This window comes from Scyliorhinus torazame, chromosome 5 (genome assembly GCF_047496885.1).
Source record: "Scyliorhinus torazame isolate Kashiwa2021f chromosome 5, sScyTor2.1, whole genome shotgun sequence".
Taxonomy (NCBI): Eukaryota; Metazoa; Chordata; class Chondrichthyes; order Carcharhiniformes; family Scyliorhinidae; genus Scyliorhinus; species Scyliorhinus torazame.
The window spans coordinates 74,673,580-74,696,812 of NC_092711.1; the positions used below are offsets into that span (position 1 = coordinate 74,673,580).

The 23,233-nt window shown below is 45.4% G+C and overlaps 1 protein-coding gene and 1 long non-coding RNA gene across 2 annotated transcripts; both read left to right on the forward strand.

Moving 5' to 3' along the window:
- The first annotated feature begins 14,507 nt into the window (after nucleotides 1-14,507).
- Nucleotides 14,508-22,231, forward strand: LOC140418494 (uncharacterized). The gene is made up of 2 exons (XR_011945083.1): nucleotides 14,508-14,557; nucleotides 20,143-22,231. It is a non-coding gene; the product is annotated as an uncharacterized lncRNA (long non-coding RNA).
- On the forward strand, nucleotides 16,168-18,075 carry LOC140421350 (uncharacterized; the record flags this gene model as incomplete). The annotated part of the gene is made up of 1 exon (XM_072506018.1): nucleotides 16,168-18,075. A coding segment is annotated over one exon (624 nt), but the record flags the coding sequence as incomplete, so codon positions are not given.
- Nucleotides 22,232-23,233: the final 1,002 nt, after the last annotated feature.

Genomic DNA, 23,233 nt, shown 5'->3' on the forward strand with positions numbered 1-23,233 from the left:
TAATTCCTTGAGAAATCACGAATTTATCAACTTCTGTCTTAAAGACACTCAACGTCCCGGCCTCCACCGCCCTCTGTGGCAATGAATTCCACAGACCCACCACTCTCTGGCTGAAGAAATGTCTCCTCATCTCTGTTCAAAAGTGACTCCCTTTTATTCTAAGGCTGTGCCCCCGGGTCCTAGTCTCCCCTGTTAATGGAAACTACTTCCCTACATCCACCCTATCTAAGCCATTCATTATCTTGTAAGTTTCTATTAGATCTCCCATCAACCTCCTAAACTTCAATGAATATAATCCCAGGATCCTCAGACGTTTATCGTATGTTAGGCCTACCATTCCTGGGATCATCCGTGTGAATCTCCGCTGGACCCGCTCCAGTGCCAGTATGTCCTTCCTGAGGTGTGGGGCCCAAAATTGCTCACAGTATTCTAAATGGGGCCTAAGTAATGATTTATAAAGCTTCAGGAGTACATCCCTGCTTTTATATTCCAAGCCTCTTGAGATGAATGACAACATTGCATTTGCTTTCTTAATTATGGACTCAACCTGCAAGTTTACCTTTAAAGAACCCTGGACTAGGACTCCCAAGTCCCTTTGCACTTCAGCATTATGAATTTTGTCGCCGTTTAGAAAATAGTCCATGCCTCTATTCTTTTTTCCAAAGTGCAAGACCTCGCACTTGTCCACGTTGAATTTCATCAGCCATTTCTTGGACCACTCTCCTAAACTGTCTAAATGTTTCTGCAGCCTCCCCACCTCCTCCATACTACCTGCCCCTCCACCTATCTTTGTATCATCGGCAAACTTAGCCAGAATGCCCCCAGTCCCGTCATCTAGATCGTTAATATATAAAGAGAACAGCTGTGGCCCCAACACTGAACCTTGCGGGACACCACTCGTCACCGGTTGCCATTCCGAAAAAGAACCTTTTATCCCAACTCTCTGCTCTTCTGCCTGACAGCCAATCGTCAATCCATGTTAGTACCTTGCCTCGAATACCATGGGCCCTTATTTTACTCAGCAGTCTCCCGTGAGGCACCTTATCAAAGGCCTTTTGGAAGTCAAGATAGATAACATCCATTGGCTCTCCTTGGTCGAACCTATTTGTTATCTCTTCAAAGAACTCTAACAGGTTTATCAGGCACGGCCTCCCCTTACTAAATCCATGCAGACTTGTCCTAATCCGACCCTGCACTTCCAAGAATTTAGAAATCTCATCCTTAACAATGGATTCTAGAATCTTGCCAACAACCGAGGTTAGACTAATTGGCCTATAATTTTCCATCTTTTTCCTTGTTCCCTTCTTGAACAGGGGGGTTACAACAGCGATTTTCCAATCCTCTGGGACTTTCTCTGACTCCAGTGACTTTTGAAAGATCATAACTAACGCCTCCACTATTTCTTCAGCTATCTCCTTTAGAACTCTAGGATGTAGCCCATCTGGGCCCGGGAATTTATCAATTTTTAGACCTCTTAGTTTCTCTACCACTTTCTCCTTTGTGATGGCTACCATATTCAACTCTGCCCCCTGATTCTCCGGAATTGTTGGGATATTACTCATGTCTTCTACTGTGAAGACTGACGCAAAGTACTTATTCAGTTCCTCAGCTATTTCCTTGTCTCCCATCACAAAATTACCAGAGTCATTTTTGAGCGGCCCAATGTCAACTTTTGCCTCCCGTTTGTTTTTAATGTATTTAAAGAAACTTTTACTATCATTCCTGATGTTACTGGCTAGCCTACCTTCAAATTTGATCCTCTCTTTCCTTGTCTCTCTCTTTGTTATCCTCTGTTTGTTTTTGTAGTCTTCCCAATCTTCTGACTTCCCACTACTCTTTGCCACATTAAAGGCTTTCTCTTTTGCTTTGATGCATTCCCTAACTTCCTTTGTCAGCCATGGCTGCCTAATCCCCCCTCTGATAACCTTTCTTTTCTTTGGGATGAACCTCTGTACTCCAGGAAACTCCTGCCATTGCTGTTCTACTGTCTTTCCCACTAGGCTCTGCTCCCAGTCGATTTTCGTCAGTTCCTCCCTCATGCCGCTGTAGTTACCTTTATTTAACTGTTACACCTTTACATCTGATTCTACCTTCTTTCTTTCAAATTGGAGATTGAATTCGACCGTATTATGATCACTGCCTCCTAAGTGCTCCCTTACTTTAAGATCTTTAATCAAGTCTGGCTCATTACATAACACTAAGTCCAGAATGGCCTGTTCCCTCGTGGGCTCCATCACAAGCTGTTCCAAAAAGCCCTCCTGTAAACATTCAATGAATTCCCTTTCCTTGGGTCCACTGGCAGCATTATTTACCCAGTCCACCTGCATATTGAAGTCCCCCATGATCACCGTGACCTTGCCTTTCTGGCATGCACTTTCTATTTCGTGGTGTATTTTGTGCCCCCGGTCCTGACCACTGTTAGGATGCCTGTACATAACTCCCATTATGTTTTTTTTGCCTTTGTGGTTCCTCAACTCTACCCACACAGACTCCACATCATCTGACCCTATGTCGTTTAGTGCGATTGATTTAATTTCATTCCTAATTAACAAGGCAACCCCGCCCCCTCTGCCCACATCTCTGTCTTTTCGATAGGTTGTGAATCCCTGGATGTTTAAATGCCAGTCTTGAACCCCCTGCAACCATGTCTCTGTGATGCCTACCACATCATACCTGCCAGTCATAATCTGGGCCACAAGCTCATCTACCTTGTTCCGTACACTGCGCACATTTAAATATAGCACCTTTAATTCCCTATAGACCGTCCCTTTTTGTTTCCTTCGTGTGGTGGACCTTGGTTTACTGAGCCTTTCCATACACTGTGTCATATTTTGTGGGATGGGGACAATCGTAACGTCGTTGTGTTTGTGCGTTTCAAAAATGTATTTTACAACTCACGTGTATGTGGTCCGACATTCATGTTAAAAATACAGCTGAATATGTATCTTATCATACTCAGGGATTGAAAACAGTTCGGGCTTGAGGTTTTGATAGCTTTGTAAAGATGCTTTCCAAACAAATAGACATCGTAATTATTGACATTTCGAATGAAGTCACGTTCGTGGAGATCGGCTATAATCCAATAAACATTTCTTCCCGTCTAATTTGCCACCATTTCATGCCCCATATGATTCATTTTAGCAGATTCGAACGGTCGGTCCGGATTGTTTTTCAGGAAGACATTAATGTTTTTCATCAGATAAAAGAAGCAGGAGCCTATATAGCCGTCCGTGAACCTACCTAAGGTGGGGTAATGCTGGTCAGGTCTTCTCCAACAGCCCAAAAATCGATTCTACTTTGGACAAAGATTTTCAGGTGATTTCCGTCACGGTCTGTTTCAAGTTTATGTTACTGACGCGGGGTGAAATGTAATTAACCTGATGGTGCGACTCACAAGGTGAAAGTATCATTTCAGTCTCTTTGGGAATCTGTTCTGAAAGCTGTTTTTTCTGTTATGGTCAGTATTTCTCCAAAATTAAGCACTAGAGAAAATCCATCTAAAAGTATAGACAGTTCAGAGTTGCATGAAAACCATTGTGTAAAAACTTCCAGTCACACGTCCGACAGTGGCATCAAATAAACAGATAATCTGAGGATGGCACGGTAGCGCAGTGGTTCGCACATTTGCTTCACACAGACAGTGACCCGGGTTCGATTCCCTGCTGGGTCACTGCTTGTGTGGAGTCTGGAAGTTCACCCCGTGTCTGCGTGGGTTTCCTCTGGGTGCTCCGGTTTCCTCCCACAAGTTCCGAATGATGTGCTTGTTCGATGTGCTTGTCACTTTTCCCTCAGTGTACCCGAGCAAGCGACAAGAGGATTGCACAGTAACTTCATTGCCGTGTTACTTGTGACACTAATAAAGATTATTATAAATGTCTGATTCGAGATCGTGCTTAAAATCAAGCAATGCAGACTATTTCCTCACCAGATAGACCGCACACATTGTGTGACTGTTTGCTCAATCGGATAATGTATGCTCTGACTATTAGTATCTTTACAGAAACCAGCGAGCAGAAAGATTGCTGATCAGCTTCTCCGTCGGCTGACACGTGGACAGATCAATTATCCATACACCAGATTGCTGCTTGATGTAGTAACTTAAATTGAAAAAAAGTGGTTAAAGTTTAGCTGTTCAGCCATAAAGCTATTGATTACAAATTTAGGTTTTGCTTATTTTTTAAATTTATGATAAGCGCATGATCAATAACATGTTGGAAATATTTGCATGGTTTATTTTCGCAGAACTCATTGATTCCTCTTGATTTTCTCGCAGTCCCATTGCTCTCCAAACTCTGAGTCACTCCACATTTCATATCGATTTGTATAATCTGAGGACAGCGGTTCAAATATGCAGCTCACCGCCAGTTTCTAAAGGGATGGGCTATCAATGTTGCTGCCAGTGAAGCCTACACCCTTGAAGGAACAAGCAAGCAGGTTCTGTTCTAGTCCTTCAGAGGCCACTGCATGTCTATTACTCCTCTTTTCTATCCTCAAGGCAGTCATAACAGTTAGAGCTAAGCACTGACCCTGAGGAACTCTGGCCTTTGTGCCACAATAACATTGGCTAGTCGGCTTGACAGACTCATCGTCATCGACTGACGCCCTTCAGATGATTTTCGTCCCCTTGGAAAAGGACAAACTGACCCTCGGCTTTTTCGATGCAACGTGAGATCTCAGTTTTTATTTTAATTATATTTGGGCCGTGTGCTTATTACAAAAATGCAGGTGAACACAAGAACAAAGAACAAAGAAATTTACAGCACAGGAACAGGCCCTTCGGCCCTCCCAGACTGCGACGATCCAGATCCTTTATCTAAACCTGTCGCCTATTTTCCAAGGATCTACTTCCCTCTGTTCCCCGCCCGTTCATATATCTGTCTAGATGCATCTTAAATGATGCTTATCATGCCCGCCTCTACCACCTCCACTGGCAAAGCATTCCAGGCACCCACCACCCTCTGCGTAAAAAACTTTCCACGCACATCTCCCTTAAACTTTCCCCTCTCACCTTGAAATTGTGACCCCTTGTAATTGGAAAAAGCTTGTTGCTATCCACCCTGTCCATACCTCTCATAATTTTGTAGACCTCAATCAGGTCCCCCCTCAACCTCCGTCTTTCCAATGAAAACAATCCTAATCTACTCAACTTTTCTTCATAGCTAGCACCCTCCATACCAGGCAACATCCTGGTGAACCTCCGCTGCACCCTCTCTAAAGCATCCACATCCTTCTGGTAATGTGGCGACCAGAACTGCATGCAGTATTCCAAATGTGGCCTAACCAAAGTCTTATACAACTGTAACATGACCTGCCGACTCTAGTACTCAATAACCTGTCCGATGAGGGCAAGCATGCTGTATGTCTTCTTGACCACTCTATCGACCTGCGTTGCCACCTTCAGGGTACAATGGACCTGAACTCCCAGATCTCTCTGTACATCAATTTTTCGCAGGACACGAAACACGAGGAAAAGAGAACATCGACACCTCGATCCTACACCCTGGGCCAATAAGATCATCGATATTCGCCTTAACTCCACTTTCCAGGTGACCCACATGAACACTGATTCGCCTGAAGTTCAAACATATCATTGGAAATCAGAATCACAAGTAGGGATAGACTGGCGGAACATTGGAAGTGACGACGGTGAATAATGTCGAGAGAGAAAGGACAACCCGCGAATCAGATTCTCACATACTCCTCAGGAATGTTTCGACAGGTTGGAAAACATTTTCACAAATGTAGAAAAATCGAGTGAATCCGATTACAGAATAATCTCTACACAGACTTTATTCGTTAGAGCCTGTGTAAGGTAAAATTAAATGTACCTCGACAGACACCGCTGGCTATTAACAATCGTGTATCCATCTGTGTTTGTGTTGGAGTGTGTGTGCTGTGCGTGTGTACGTTGTGTGTGTATTTGTGCTTGTGTATGTGTGTGCTTGCGTGTTTGCGCATCCCTGTGAAATATGTATCCATCCGTTTGTATCGGAACTTGTGCCTGGGCAATTATCTGCCTGTGTGTCTGCGTTTGTGTGTCTGTGTTTGCGAGTACGTGGTCGAGTATGCATATCCGTGGGGGCATCTCCAAATGTTTGTATGTGTGTCTCTGCAGGTACCAATGTAGGTTTCTCGAGATCACCTTCCCCGAGTGCTATCCTGTTCAGGACACAGGAGGGCGCTACTTCATCATCTATTAAATCATTTTCAGCCCAAACACAGTTGAGTGCCCGTTCATAACTTTCAAATATATTAACAGTTAATGTATCCTTTCCCCTTTCGTATTATATTTCCCACATTATTTCAGTTAAAATAATTAACGGGTCACTTCAACTCCAGGCAGCTTCAATGTTCAACTTAACGAAAGGACAAAAGAAGCATTGTGAGTGAGAAAGGCGGAGAAAATCATGTCGTGAAAATGGAATGAAGCAGCAAGAGGCATGCAGACAGAGAGAGAGAGCATGCAGAAAAAGAAAGAAAGTGAAAGAGGGAATGAGGGAAAGCGAGAGAGAGGGGGAAGTGGGAGACTGGAACAACGAGAGATGATGAAGAAAACTGAAGGAGAGGCACCAAGAAAGAGGCACCTGCAACAGATGCTGAGTGGAGCAAAGAAATGCATCAGCGTGGGTGTGTGTGGATGTGCCCGTTTGTACTTATCCGTCCAAGTGTATTCCTGTTTATCATAGAATCCCCACAGTGTAAAAGGAGGCCAATTGCCCCATCGAATCTGCACCTATCCTTTGCAGGAGAACTCTGCCAAGGCCCGATCCTCTGCCCTATCCCTGTAACCCCATAATCGTTTGGACACTCATGGAAAATTTAGCTTGACCAATGTACCCAACCAACACACCTTTAGACTGAAGGAGGAAACGGGAGCCTCCAGAGGAAATCCACGCCGACAATTTGCAAACTCCACAGCGGCAGTCACTCAAGACTGGAATTGAAGCCGGGTCCCTGGCGCTGTGAGGCAGCAGTGAAAACCACTGTGCCAGTGTGCCGTGTGTGTGATTTGTTTGTGTTTGTGTGCGTTCGAGTATGTTTGGATGTGTGCGTGTGTCCGTGTTTAGAACATAGAACATACAGTACAGAAAGAGGCCATTCGGCCCATCGAGTCTGCACCGACCCACTTCCGCCCTATCCCCGTAACCCAATAACCACTCCCAACCTTTTTGGTCACTAAGGGCAATTTAGCATGGCCAATCCACCTAACCTGCACATCTTTGGACTGTGGGAGGAAACCAGAGCACCCGGAGGAAACCCAGGCAGACACGGGGAGAACGTGCAGACTCCGCACAGACAGTGACCCAGCGGGGAATCGAACCTGGGACCCTGGCGCTGTGAAGCCACAGTGCTATCCACTTGTGCTAACATGCTGCCCACAAACAAACGTTTGTCCGCGTATTTGTGATTTTGTGCATTCGATGTGTGTTGATCTATGTGTATGTCTCTGTTTGTGTTTGTCTGTGCGTGTGTTTTGCGTGTAGCTGTGCTTTGACTGCCTGACTGTGTCTGTGTGTGCATGTGTGGGTCTGTGTGTGCGTTTGTCAATGTTTGTTTGTGTGTGTGTTTGGTTTGTGTGTCTGTGCGCGCGTGCCTGTGTGTTAGTGTTTATGAGTATGTCTGTGTTTGTCTGTGAATGTCTGCTGGTTCGTTCGTGCCTGTGGGTGTTGGTCTGCCTTTGTGTTTCTGCGTGGCTGAATTTGTCTGTGTGTGTGTGAATATGTGTGTGCCAGTGTGTGTGGGGTATGTGTGTGTATCTACCTGTGTCTGTACATGCCTTGGCGTGGTTTTGTTTATGTTTGCGCGTCTGCACGTTCTCCCATTGTCTGCGTGGGTTTCCTCCGGGTGCTCCGGTTTCCTCCCACAGTTCAAAGATGTGCAGGTTAGGTGGATTGACCAGGATAAATTGCTCTTAGTGTCCAAAACGTTTGGGTCTGGGTTTGTGCTTAGGTAGGGTGCTCTTTCCAAAAGGGCCGGTGCGGACTCGATGGGTCGAATGGCCTCCTTCTGCACTGCAAATTCTATGATACTATGATCCTATAATGTCTGGAGGTGTGTGTGTGTTTGCCTTTGTGTCTGAGAGTGAGTGTGCCGATGTGTATGTGTGTGTGTTTATCTGTTTGGCGGTGTCTGTAGGTGTTCCTGTGCCTGTTTTTATGTGTTTTGTGTGTGGTTCTATGTGTCCGTGTTGTCTGTGTCCGTGTGCCTGGTTTTGCGTGTCTATGTGCGTGAGTGTATGTGTCCCTGTGTTTGTTTGTGTTTCCCTGTGTGTTGTTTTATTTGTGTGTTTGTTTGTGTGTGTATCTATGCGTGTTTATCTGTGTGTCTGTTTGCCCGCGTTTCTATCTGTTGCGTGTTTATTTACGCATGTTTCTTATCTATAGGTGACCGTGTGTCTGTGCTTGTTTGTCTGTGTTTCTGTGCCTGTGGGTGTGTCTGTTTTTGTGTCCAGGTATGGGTGTCTCAGTGTGTGAGAAAATGAGTGCGTGCCTGTCGATATGTGTATCTGTGCTTTGAGTGTGTGCCTGTGAGTGTGCCTGTATTGTTGTGTGTATGTGTGCCTGAGTGTGCGCATGTTAGTGCCTGCACCTGACCATGCACAAAGAGAGATGGGGTGAGAAGCGCGATATCCTCAGGCAGACTTCGGGCGGAAACAGGCGAGATTATTTCACACCAGTGATACTGATTGGTTGACAGTTCGTATCTGTTTTAAAAAATCAGCCAATCCCGTCGTGAGCAGCATCCTCAGTGTCAGACGTGGTCTGTTTTTACTTTTAAACATGAGAATGAAAGGTTCCGCAGTTTGAACCATTCTGTTGTGCTAATCGGACTGCACAGCACATACCATGTGCTCCGTATATTCTTTACTGATAATCATGGTTCTGTTACCCGGTGAGTCGACGGTTCAATACGTCTGTGTGCATTGATCAGGTTACTCCCAAATGTTTAACACAGCCTGTTCTTTATTTCAGGAACAGAGGGAAAGGATACAGTTTCCCAGGAACCGCCTGATGTGACGGTTCATGAGGGACACGCGATACTATTAAACTGCAATTACTCCACAACCGATATCTATCCCTACCTCTTCTGGTACATCCTGTATCCCGGGGAATACCGAGATATTTACTGAACAAGTTCGGCAAGGCGCAGGGGAACAAGTCGCCATATTTCCCCGACCGGGTTTCTGCTCGTTTGGACCAGGAGCAGAAAACAGTACCTTTAACTATCACCGGGGTCCGTGTCTCTGACTCTGCTGTGTATCACTGTGCTCTGAGACCCACGCCGACACAGTCAGTCCATACAAAAAACGGCAAGGCACTCTCACATCCACTCATTGACTGTGAACTGTTGTCCCCTTGTTCAAGAAGGGGAGTAGAGACAACCCCGGTAACTATAGACCAGTGAGCCTTACTTCTGTTGTGGGCAAAGTCTTGGAAAGGTTTAGAAGAGATAGGTTGTATAATCATCTGTAAAGGAATAATTTGATTAGAGATAGTCAACACGGTTTTGTGAAGGGTAGGTCGTGCCTCACAAACCTTATTGAGTTATTTGAGAAGATGACCAAACAGGTGGATGAGGGTAAAGCAGTTGATGTGGTGTATATGGATTTCACTAAAGCGTTTGATAAGGTTCCCCACGGTAAGCTACTGCAGAAAATACGGAGGCATGGGATTCAGGGTGATTTAGCAGTTTGGATCAGAAATTGGCTAGCTGGAAGAAGACAAAGGGTGGTGGTTGATGGGAAGTGTTCAGACTGGAGTCCAGTTACGAGTGGTCTACCAGAAGGATCTGTTTCGGGGCCACTGCTGTTTGTCGTTTTTATAAATGACCTGGAGGAGGGCGTTGAAGGATGGGTGAGTAAATTTGCAGATGACACTGAAGTCGGTGGAGTTGTGGACAGTGCGGAAGGATGTTACAAGTTACAGAGGGACATAGATAAGTTGCAGAGCTGGGCTGAGAGGTGACAAATGGAATTTAATGCAGAAAAGTGTGAGGTGATTCATTTTGGAAGGATAACAGGAAGACAGAGTACTGGGCTAATGGCAGTGTGGATGAGCAGAGAGATCTCGGTGTCCATGTACATAGATCCCTGAAAGTTGCCACCCAGGTTGATAGGGTTGTTAAGAAGGCGTACGGTGTGTTAGCTTTTATTGGTAGAGGGATTGGGTTTCGGCGCCATGAGGTCATGTTGCAGCTGTACAAAACTCTGGTGCGGCCGCATTTGGAGTATTGCGTGCAATTCTGGTCGCCGCATTATAGGAAGGACGTGGAAGCATTGGAAAGGGTGCAGAGGAGATTTACCAGAATGTTTACTGGTATGGAGGGAAGATCTTATGAGGAAAGGCTGAGGGATTTAAGGCTGTTTTCGTTAGAGAGAAAAAGGTTAAGAGGTGACTTAATTGAGGCATAAAAGATGATCAGAGGATTGGATAGGGTGGACAGTGAGAGGCTTTTTCCTTGGATGGTGATGTCTAGCACGAGGGGACATAGCTTTAAATTGAGGGGAGATAGATATAGGACAGATGTCAGAGGTAGGTTCTTTACTCAGAGAGTAGTAAGGGCGTGGAATGCCCTGCCTGCAACAGTAGTGGACTCGCCAACACTAAGCGCATTCAAATGGTCATTGGATAGACGTATGGAAGATAAGGGAATAGTGTAGATGGGCTTTAGAGTCGTTTCACAGGTCGGCGCAACATCGAGGGCCATAGGGCCTGTACTGCGCTGTAATGTTCTATGTTCTATGTATATTGAACCTGTTAGGGGGAAACAATCTGTTACAATTTGAAATGAAGTCCAGGATTTCTGAAAAGCAGTGGATCCATTATCAGCAAAGATCTCACCCACGAAGCAGATAAGTTACTGAGTGAACCTCTTCCCACCCACAACCACACCTAGAAGGACAAGGGCAGCAGATGTATGGAACATCACCTCCTGGAAGTTCCCCTCCAAGCCACGCCATCCTGACTTGGGAACATATTGCCGTTCCTTCACTGTTGCTGCATCACTATCCTTCGTAACAGCGCTGTGGGTAGACCTACACCACATGGACTGAAGAGCAGAAACTTATAGCCAAGTTCCGCACACATGAGTGCGGCCTCAACCGGGACCTGGGATTCATGTCACATTACATTCATCCCCCACCATCTGGCCTGCGAAATCCTACCAACTGTCCTGGCTTGAGACAATTCACACCTCTTTAACCTGGGGTTACCCCATCTCTGGATCTGTAAAGATTTAATCACCTGCTAATGCTCGCATTCCAAGCATTGTTTGGCATCTTTGAATTTGTCTACATATGTGTTTCTGGAACAGACCTCTTCATTCACCTGAGGAAGGAGCAGCGCTCCGAAAGCTAGTGACATCGAAACAAACCTGTTGGACTTTAAGCTGGTGTTGTAAGACTTCGTACTGGACTGAAGAGGTTCAAGAAGGTGGCCCACTAGGGGGTTGTCAAGTAACTTCATTTGAAGCCTACTTGTGATGATAAGCGATTTTCATTTTATTTTCATTCATTTCATTTCATCTCTGCCTTCTGAGTAAACTTAATGCACCTCTTCTGAAGTGGAAGTCACTTGTCAGGAACAATGCAAGTTTCCCTCTACGTTTTCTAAGGTACAGAACAAATTTCTCTCTAAATCATCCCATCACAAACTCACAGGACAATAAAGCACAGGCTAGGTACAAAGGAAAACTCCCACTACATGACACATCAAACAGTGCCAGAGAGTAGGTACAGCACAGCTTTGATCAGGGTAATATTCCCTCTGCCCTGCCCCATCAAACACTCCCAGCACTAATAAGCTGGATTTTGCGAGGGCATTTACCAGGCAATGGAATGATGTCATAAAGCATCACCATTCAATGGAGCTGGTTCTCTCCTTGTCCCTTTGAAGGTGGAGAACTGGGACATCCTGTCTCCAAAACACATCCCGCCCTGTTCACACTGCAAATGCCAGGATGGATAATTCTCACACACATTCATTCCTGTGGATTTACCTGCGTGCTAAAACAGACATTAGAGGTTCACTGGTTAGTTAAGCACACAAGAGTTCCTGGTAGCATTTGATCCAATAATTCTACACATTTCACATGCCCCAGTGACATTATTAATAAAGGGTCAAGTTAAGGGAGTGTCCCCAATGTGATAGAACAGATAGATTATAGAATTATAAAGTTAAGACGTAATTATTCTGCAACCTCATAATTGGCTGGGTGTTTTGCAGTATGAAAAACCCCACATGTTTGAAGGTGGAGAGAGGCCAATGTCCAGCAGATTTCTTCCTCCTGCACATCTGCACCTTACTGTCATAGACATAGAAATGATAGACACAGAATTCTTACAGTGCAAAAGGAGGCCATTCGGTCATTTCAGTCTGCACCATCCCTCTGAAAGAGCACCCTACCTCGGTCCATTCTCCCAATCTAACTTTGGACACCAAGGGGCAATTTTAGCATGACCAATCCACCTAACCTGCACATCTTTGGACTGTTGGGGGAAACTGGAGCACCCAGAGAAAACCCACCCAGACATGGGGAAAATGTGAAAACTGCACTCAGACATTCACCAAAGTTCCGAATCAAACCTAGGTTCCTGTGAGGCCACTGTTCCATCATGCTGCCCGTGTCCTTCTGCTTGGAGCAATGTGGACAGAATGATTCACCATTTATATATCACAGAATGGAGGGGAAGGGCATATCTCATAATCCTACAAAATAGAATAATATAGATAGTGAGCATTATCCACTCCCACTGCCCAGAGGTGTTCGGAAAATGAATGTATTAATTGAAAAACAATTCTTTTTATTTTAAATTTAACACCTTAGTTTATAAATTGAATTGTGTTTGTTTAACTAGATTTCCCAAATAACTTACACAGCCTCATATTATTTTTTCTTCTGAGACCATGAACTCTGACAATGATCGGAAAGTGGACCGGGTCCTTAAAGGACAATTGTTTCCCTCTTTCCGTGTTTGTTGAAGATACAGAGTTTCATATCCTCTCATTTTGTACCTACTGTGGACAATGTTTCACTTTACAGCTCTGGATAAATAACGTAAAATGTTAATGCCTAATTTAGTAGTATACCACAAGGATATGTTTTGGGGCCACTGCTGATTGTCATTTTTATAAATGACCTGGAGGAAGGCGTAGAAGGATGGGTGAGTAAATTTGCAGATGACACTAAAGTCGGTGGAGTTGTGGACAGTGTGGAAGGATGTTACAAGTTACAGAGGGACATAGATAAGCTGCAGAGCTGGGCTTAGAGTTGGCAAATGGAGTTTAATGCAGAGAAGTGTGAGGTGATTCATTTTGGAAGGAATAACAGGAAGACAGAGTACTGAGCTAATGGTAAGATTCTTTGTAGTGTGGATGAGCAGAGAGATCTCTGTGTCCATGTACATAGATCCCTGAAAGTTGCCACCCAGGTTGAGAGGGTTGTTAAGAAGGCGTATGGTTTATTAGCTTTTATTGGTAGAGGGATTGAGTTTCAGAGCCATGAGGTCATGTTGCAGCTGTACAAAACTTTGGTGCGGCCGCATTTGGAGTATTGAGTGCAATTCTGGATGCCGCATTATAGGAATGATTTGGAAGCATTGGAAAGGGTGCAGAGGAGATTTACTAGAACGTTGCCTGGTATGGAGGGAAGCTCTTATGAGGGAAGGCTGAGGGACTTGAGGCTGTTTTCGTTAGAGAGAAGAAGGTTAAGAGGTAACTTAATTGAGGCATACAAGATGATCAGAGGATTAGATAGGGTGGACAGTGAGAACCTTTTTCCATGGATGGTGATTTCCAGCACGAGGGGACAAATTGAGTGAGATAGATATAGGACAGATGTCAGAGGTAGGTTCTTTACTCAGAGAGTAGTAACGGCGTGGGATGCCTTGCCTGCAACAGTAGTGGACCAGCCAACACTAAGGGCATTCAAATGGTCATTGGATAGACATATGGACGATAAGGGACTATTGTAGATGGGCTTTATAGTGGTTTCACAGGTCGGCGCAGCATCGAGGGCCAAAGGGCCTGTACTGCGCTGTAATATTCTATGTTCTATGTTCAAATTCCTGCACTATGGAAGGTGTCCATTGAGTCGGCACCAGTACTCTGAAAGAACACCCTCTCTAGGCCCAGCTCCCCATCCCCGCTTAACCTATACATCCTTGGATTGTGAGAGGAAATGAGAGCACCTGGAAGAAACCCATGCAGACCCGTGGAGAAAGTGCAAACTCCACAAGTCACCAAAGTGCTGGAATCAAACCCAGGTCGCAGGGACTGCGCGGCAGCAGTGATACCATGCTCACCACTGCCCACCATGCTACCTGAGTTCCTAATATTACTGATTTCCGCTGCAATCGCCAAATCATAGCGAAATAATTAACAATTCCCTTCTTGGTTGGTAGCTACCATGGCGGGGACATTACCCGACACCCCCCGGGGTTGTGAATGTCCTCTAGCCAGAGCATAGGAGTGCAGTGCGCAGGCTCAGGTCCGCCTTGTCTTGGAGCATGCGCAGTGATAGCGATGGGAAACCTATTGTTTATCGGATCTCCAAACCGGTGAGGTTGCGGAAACGCGGAGGTGGCGATGGAGCCGGCGGGTGGATAGGGAGGGTTTCTAAACACCTGGTGAAGGCATCAAGCCCCGAATCCGAAGCTGCGGGTCCCACATTTGCAGCTCCGGCTCTTTTCCCCGGAGACAGACCGAGACGAATGGCCGCCATCTTATTTCATGGGCGAGAGTGCGCAAGCGTTCGTGTTTTGGCGAAAACGAAACATGGTGGGCGGGACTTCAGAGCCTCTATTTCCAACCAGGTCCTAGTGTCCGGGCAGTGCATTATGCTGCAGGTGGTGCTTGGGTGGCTGCAGTCCCGATAGTTAGTTACCTGCAAAGCTACTTCTCAAGTTTTAGTTACACTTCAGCCCCCTGCTCCTAATCTTTGGCTGCCCGGGGTGGAGGGACTGGGCAAGTCAGAGGACCTTCTCCTGGACTTGCTCTTGGGCCTGGTTAAAACAGCAGTTTATAGAATTTGGATGATCAGGTCCCATTTGGTGGTGGGGATGACACTGGTTAAATATAAGAAATAGGAGCAGGAGGCAGCCACTACGGCACTACCACTATACCAGCACCACATAGTGGAATTGTCACTGGACTACTAAACCAGAAATCCAGGGTAATGCTTCGGGTAAAACCCAGGTTCAAATCCTGCCACTACAGATGTTGAAATTTGAATTCAATAAGCATCTGGAATTAACAATCTAATGATGACCATGAAACCATTGTCGATTGTCGATAAAAACTCAACTGATTCACTAATGACCTTGAGAGAAGGAAATCTGCCGTCCTTACTCGGTCTGGCCTCCATGTGACTCCAGACCCACAGCAATGTAATTGACTCTTAACTGTCTCCTCCAGGGCAATTAGGGATGGGCAATAAGTATGAATGAATAAAATAAAAATCAGTCCATTGAGCCTGCTCCACCATTGAATAAGGTCAAGTTACTGCTGCCCCCATAAGACGCTGCCAGCCTCTCTTCCATGGACCTGCCTGTGTCTGGGTGGCTCTGGGGACGTAGCATGTGGTGTCCACCAGTACAATTGACACCTTCCACAATCGGTGGGTGGGTTCCTCAGATTACAGAGTGTCTCACAGACATTGGTAATAACATTCTGGTTTAGTCAGGAAGATTCGCTTGCTCTTGTTGGGACTTTGTTTCTGATTATGGTTTATTTTACTATGATTGAACAACACGTTTGGGAAAACAAGAAAAGAATGAATGTTGCATTGAAACTAGAATTGTCTGTTGTAGGTTTCTATCCTGCACTGACAGCAATGACTTTTGTAAACTCTGATTATAGGATATTAGGAGATGACCTGTGGATAGGAAACTCAAACCAAGCATCACATTAAGATCTGATCATCACTTGATTCACTAGGAGCTGAATATCATCAAGCTTTGAATGTCAATGGAGAAATATTTATCTGTTTTGTCAGCAAGAAATGATTTCAAACATCAGTGAGACTGGGAAAGCACCGAGACAGACACACACCCGAGTGAGAGTTTCCAGTTGAACTTTAAGCAGTTCCACAGCCTGAATAAACATCACACCATTCACAGCGGGAAGAAAATTGTACACATATTCTGTGTGTGGACGAGGCTTCAACTGACCATCCAACCTGGAGAGACACAAGCTAATTCGCACTACAAAGAAACCGTGGAAATGTGGGGACTGTGGGAAGGGATTCCTTTGCCCATCCCAGCTGGAAGCTCATCGACGCAGTCACACTGGGGAGAGGCCATTCACCTGCTCCGTATGTGGGAATGGATTCACTCTAATGTCCAGCCTTCAGTTACACCTGCGAGTTCATACTGATGAGAGACCTTTTAAATGTTCTGATTGTGAAAAATGCTTTAAAATCTCACCGGATCTGATTAAACACCAGTTTGTTCACACAGATGAGAGACCATTCGGTTGTTCTCAGTGTGAGAAGAGATTCAGACAGTCGCCTCACCTTATTCAACACCAGCGAATTCACAGCGGGGAGAGGCCGTATACCTGCTCTGTGTGTGGGAAGGGATTCATTTCATCATCCAACCTGGTGAGACACCAACGGGTTCACACAAGGGAGAAGATATTCACCTGCTCTGTGTGTGGGAAGGGCTTTACTCAGTCTTCCAACCTGCTGAGACACCAGCAAGTTCACACTGGGGAGAGGCCGTTCACCTGCTCTGTGTGTGAGAAGAGATTTGCTCGATCATCTCATTTGCTGACACACCAGCGAGTTCACTAGTGACTGTGGAGTTTAGATTCTGCTGTTAATCACATCCTTTGTTTGTTTCTGTTGCTGTTAGTAACTCCTGTAACTAAATCGGTGATGATGAAATCAGACAGTGCCATTGTTGGCAGGCAAGGGTTAGGAGCAGGATCAGGCCAGACAACCTGTCTCACCTCCTCCGTTATTCAATACAATCATGGCTGAATGAGCCTCAATTCCTCACTCCTGCCTGTTCACCAGAACCCTTGATTCTCTGAGAGACCAAAATTCAGTCTATTTCAGTCTTAAATGTGTTTGATAATGGAAACAGAAAATTTTAATTTATAGGACCAAAGGAGGCCAGTTGGCCCATCATATCTGTACCAGCCCAACCCCACTTTCTAGCTCTTAGTCTATAACCTTGTAGGTTGCAACACGTCAAATACCTCACTGTAATGATTTGTTCGACAGGCACTCTCCACCGCCTTACTGCTAAATAATCAGTAAGAAACGGAATTGTGAATCACAATGGCGGGGTTTTTACCCAGCATTCCCCACATGGTGAATGTCCCCTATCTGCAGCACAGGAGACGAGTGTACAGGTGCAGTGTCACCCAGTGTTTGGAGCATGTGCTGTGTTGGTCATGACTATGGACAGGTGTTTATTTGTCACATCTGCAGCTGGCCGAAGGAGTGATGGAGTTGGCGGCTGGATGGGGAGGATTTGGAAACACTTTGTGGATCCACAAACCCATCAGAATCATTGTCAGCTCCCTGGTTTGCCTGTGGGGCTTCTCCCTCCCTCCCGGGAACAGGCCCAGGTTAACGGGCACCATCCTGCTTCAGACACTGGAGGATGGTTCACATCAGAGGATGGGGGAGGGGACAATAAATAAGAGCTTACTCTTTGCACTCAAATCAATGAGGACTCTGATCTCTGGGAAACTATTAACAAATGTCTCACTGTGAAACATCAGCTCAGGGTTACGTTGGGCAGGAAGAGAACCAGAAACCAAAATGAGAGAGAGAGAGAGAGAGAAAGGTTAATGTCTGAATTGTGATGACGATACAAATATAACAAGTAATTAGAATTCATCACATCGTTATAGATAGCCATTAAATAAAAATATAAAATAATAAAATAATAAAAGTATTGCACATTATGATCATTTCATCAGGCAAATAATTACAATAGGTTACAAAAAGCAGGACTCCTCAACCAACAGAATAGAAATGAAAGATTCTCTGCAATCTGCGTTTTATATTAAATCCACAGATCATATGTTGTCAGCTTGAGTTCATTAAATTCTCAATCATTTACATACTGTCTGTGAGTTTTATAAAGTAGGTCATTGGGCTGTCTTGTAGTCTATTTGTTCTATATCGTACTTGTGGAGCAGAGTCCTTTGTCCTGAAATCCAAATAACATTTATTTTTGTGTGGTTGTGACAAGAGATAGTGGCAGTGGGGACGAAGGTTCAAGAGTTTTCCAGTGAAATCCAAACACAGTTTTCCAACTTGCTGGGAACACATATTGAGACGATTGATTGTATAATATTTTATCAGGATTCATGGATGAAATGAATTATCAAACGTGTTTCTATCTCTATTTGTAAAAAGGATACAGAAAGCAATATCCCACACTTCATTTGGATTTCAGCCCAGTGGGGAGGGAGAGTGTGTGGGACGGGGACTGTAGCTGTCGTGTTGGAGGGTGCTCCGGTTTCCTTCCACAGTCCAAAGATGTGCAGGTTAGGTGATTTGGCCATGATAAGTTGCCCTTAGTGTCCAAAATTGCCCTTAGTGTTGGGTGGGGTTACTGGGTTATGGGGATAGGGTGGAGGTGTGGACCTTGGGTAGGGTGCTCTTTCCAAGAGCCGGTGCAGCCTTGATGGGCCGAAAGGCCTCCTTCTGCACTGTAAATTCTATGATAATCTCAGGAGAAACCCATTAACATTTAGTTCTTATGGTTTTGGTTGCAGAATGAGAAGTGTAATCTGATCATTTAGATTTTATTGTAAAACGAAGTGAGGGGAAAAGGAAGCAATATTATAAATGTCTCTGATATTGAGTGACGTCCATCTTTGTGCGGGGCACAGCAGTTCCATTAGGCCAGAGGGTGAATGGAATCGGAGCGAGGTGCCCCTAACACAGATGGTGGCGGGATAATGAGCGGAGCATGCATTTCGCCGAGGACGTCCGGACAGCAGCGCATGCTCATTGCAGCGGGTGTGGTTTGTTGACGGAAGTGCGCGGATTATTCCCCAGATCAGATTTGAGGGGGGCTAAGCGCGCGCACTGGACCCTCGAGCTCAAACTCAGCGGCGGCAGCAGGTGCAGAGGCTGCGCTTGAGCCTGGGGCTGAAGTAGGAGGTGCAGGACGGGCCAGCCTGCCTCTCCCGTGGGGAGGGCACCGCTCACTGACCCGGGGATGTGAACACCAACCCAAAATTTTCCATCCCACGGTTTTCCAGGGCCCTTTCACTCCGCACTTGGCCCCCCTCAGCAGAAAGTAGCCTCTCAAATCTTCGAGAAACCACTCAGAATGTCCAAATTTCGGGACTTGTGGGACTCAATGACTCCCCCCTCGGACTGATGTGTTCCCTGTAAGAACACTGTTCACAACGCCCTATGCTGCTCTTGCTCATGTATTTGCTTTGTGTGGCCCCTTGTTCCGCACTGTAACCAATCACTGTTTGTCGATGTACCATTTGTCAATGTACTCTGTTGATTATTCTTTTTTTATCTACTGTGTTCGTTCCCTCAGCCGCAGAAAAATACTTTTCACTGTACTTCCGTATATGTGACAATAAATCAAATCAAATAACTTGAAACAGAGAGACTCAACGTGCAGACTCCGCACAGACAGTGACCCAAGAGCAGGTTGTTGCTGAGCAAGTGCCACTTGATAGCACTGTTGATGATCCCTCCATCACTTTACTGATGATTGAGAGAAGACTGATGGGGCAGTAAAGGGCTGGGTTTGTCCAGCTCTTTGTGCATCGGGTAATTTTCCACACTTATTGGTAATCAGTAATTTACAAAGATTCACGGTAGCTTCCCTGCGTTTGTACTGTGTCCACATTAATAAACAGGGGAACCCCATTAGCTTATTTTTAAACAGCTTAATCAACCAAATGTGTACATTTACCACCCCCCACCCAGACAAGATTTTTGATGCTACACTGTTTAAAATTGCACCATTTAGTTTATACTGTCTCTCCTCCTTCCAAAATTCATCATTGACTGTGAATCACTTTGGGATGTTCTGAGGGTGTGAAATTAACACAATAACTTTCTTTCTCTTTTATAGCTGATTTAAATCTGCAGCGTTTGAACAAAAGATTAAATTGGGATTGATATCCAAAGTTAATTATTTTACTGCAGGAACAGCTTCAGCTGGGAGTCAGTGAATGAAGAGGAAAGGTCCTAGACTGTTGTTCTTCAAGGTTCACTGCAGGCCCGACAGCTCAATCAGCTCCACTCTCAGCTCAGGAGAGCTCAGCAACTCCACACACTGTCCACAGGGGAGTTCTTCTGGTCCAGAGAGACCAACATTCATGTTTTAATTGACACCACCAAAACATCTGTGTTCCGATCTCAGTTGATGTTGGAACTGGACGGGAAGATCCCAGAATGGAACCCTCGCTCAAAAAACCGTGGGCGGGATTCTCCACTCCCGCGCCGAAGTGCCCACGCCGTCGTGAGATTCACGATGGCGCGAAACAGCCTCTATCCCGACCGATTCAGGGCCCGATAATGGGCTAGGAGCGGGGCCGCGTCATCTACAGGCGCAGGCCCTGTCGCCGCGTAAAGGTGGTGCTGCATACATGTCGTGGCCGGTGGCGCATAACTGGCGTCACCCATGCATGCGTGGGGTGGCCGGCACCAACCCACACATGCGTGGTTGCAGTCCTCCCCGAGTCCGCCCCGCAAGAAGATGGCGGACGGATCTTGCGGGGCTGCGGAAGGAAGGAGGTCCTCCTTCAGAGAGGACGGCCCAACGATCGGTGGGCACCAATCGCTGGCCACCCTACATTTGAGGTACCCCCCCGGTGCAGGATCCCCCCCCCCCCCGCAGGCCGCCCCCCCAGCATTACCACGCCGTTCCCGAAGGCAGCGACGGTGCCGGGGGAACCCGCCGTTTTGGTCTGGCCGCTCGGCCCACCCGGGCCTGAGAATAGCGGGGGTGCCAGAGAATCGCCATTTTGGGGGTCTCCGGCGATTCCCCAGCCTGCGGCCCGCAGAACTCGACGGGGCCGTTCCTGCCGCTTGGGAGAATCGCAGGAGGGCGTCGGACCGGCGTCGGGGGAAATTTTGGCGGCCTAGGCGATTCTCCCAACCGGCGCGGGAGTGGAGAATCTCGCCCCGTAACTTTTACTTTTAAAAAAAATCAACATGGAAGAGTTACAGGACCGCTAATTAGTTAAAAAAGACATTTATTAAACTTGAAAACATGGATTATAATACAATACTCCTTTATCCTCCTCCCTTTCCTTCACAAATATATGCAGGTTTTAAAATTAACAAGGGTGACAAAATACATTTGAAGCCACAATGGTCTCATCGACACACCAAAGTCTCTTTGACACACACAAGATGCCTATGGTCAAATACACACCCCACCCAGAAATCCCAAGTGAATGTCAGTGGATGTCTCCTCAGAATCTTCCCAGATGATTGTCATGGATCCCAAAACACTCTTTTAAAATATTCAGTCATTATTATTCTTTGTTAGCGATTTGCATTCTGAAATCCACTCCATATTATCCATCGGACTCTTTTGAACAGGGCCTCCGCTCCACTAAATCAGTGACTCAATTCCAGGCTTTACACCAAACCCTTTTCGGATTTATTTGTCTTGTCTGCTTTTACACACATAGAACTTCGACATCCAGTCACTAATTGCTCCACAATTATTTCAATTAATGTCTCACAAACTGGTCAGATATCACAACCCTTAGAACCACTGAACGTGTTTTTCTGACATTGCAGTAGCCAGCTCCTTTACAGTTCTGTGACTTCTGTTCTGCTCCCAGTTCCTTTTTCTTCCTGTAGAAGGGACTTTAGTTGGCAGATTAGCTGCCTTAATTCTCTGTATTCATTTGAACCAGCTTCTTGACTATATTTCATGGAAATAGGCACATGGCAAAGCATGATGGATCTTTAGGCTTATATTTTAGTCAAGAGGTTCTGTATGAAACAGTCAGAAGGTCATACAATGTAAATAAGCATACAGCTGTATACTGTTTTGCTGACAGTAAACAATTATTATTTTTCTTAGGCGAGGAACTCAAGGCCTGCTCGTTTTTTCTGTCTTTCTGCTTATCTAAAGAATGCATTTGGTACGAGATATTGCTTACTGTAACATATAAATTGTTTGCCTTACCTCTGTAGAGGGGGGACATTTGGAATGACTTTGGTCTATCTAATCCCCCCACGAACTTTGTGTTAAATAAAGGACCTTTCGCGAAAACTCAAAGTGCTGACTATTATTTTTTTCTACAGTTCTGATAACTTCAGGCTCCCTGGAAATACGTTTTCATTTCTCTGGTTTCCTTAAGTAACTGTCCTTGAGATTTCTGGCACTGGCTTTCTGAACCATTACTCCTTGTGTGACTTTCAGACAATGAATGACAGAAAAGCTGAGAGATGTTCCCTCTCTATCTTCCTATCAAACTGTTGTTGCTTTGAACTAACACTAACAAAGGAAAACGTTTTTTCCTTACCAGGGCCTCTAGTTGCTAAGCAACTGTATTTATTCTTCACCCCGGAGCTCTCTTTCACAATAGAAATATAATTGGAACTTAACCAACCACCACGCACTCAAACACCTTTTTCCAGCACGAGTTTAACTATAGGTCCGTTCCAGGCACAGAAACATGAAATTCAACCCACCTAAACTTACACCTTATTTCTACTATTTACCAATACAAATATATATCTCATAAAATTACCTTTTGTTTCCGAACAACTGGATTAATGGGTCACTGATCTGATTGCTGTTTGCGGAATCGTACTGTGCGCAGTAACAACTGGTATTTATACAACACGATTACTGTAATAAAACATCCCCAGGTGATTCAGAGAGGTTTCATAAAGAAAATATTGACACTGAGTCACATGGAGATATATTTGAACAGATGGTTAAAAGTTTAATTGGAGAGGCTGATTTTAACAACAATCTTTAATCAGGAGAGAAAAGTGGAGTGGTGGAGAGGTTTGGAGAGGGAATTTCACAGTTTCCGGCCTTGGCCCTGACACTGATAGTGGAGTAATTAAAATGGGGAATGCTAATTAGGCCAGAGTGAGCAGAGTGCTGATATCTCAGAGGGTTGTGAAACTGGAAATTATAGGGAGGGATGAGGCCATGAAGGGATTTGCAAACAAGGATGAGGATGTGAATTTTAAAATCAAGGCTGTGTTGGTTAAGGAGCCAGTGTGGTTAATGAGCACAGGGGTGATGGTGAACAGGACT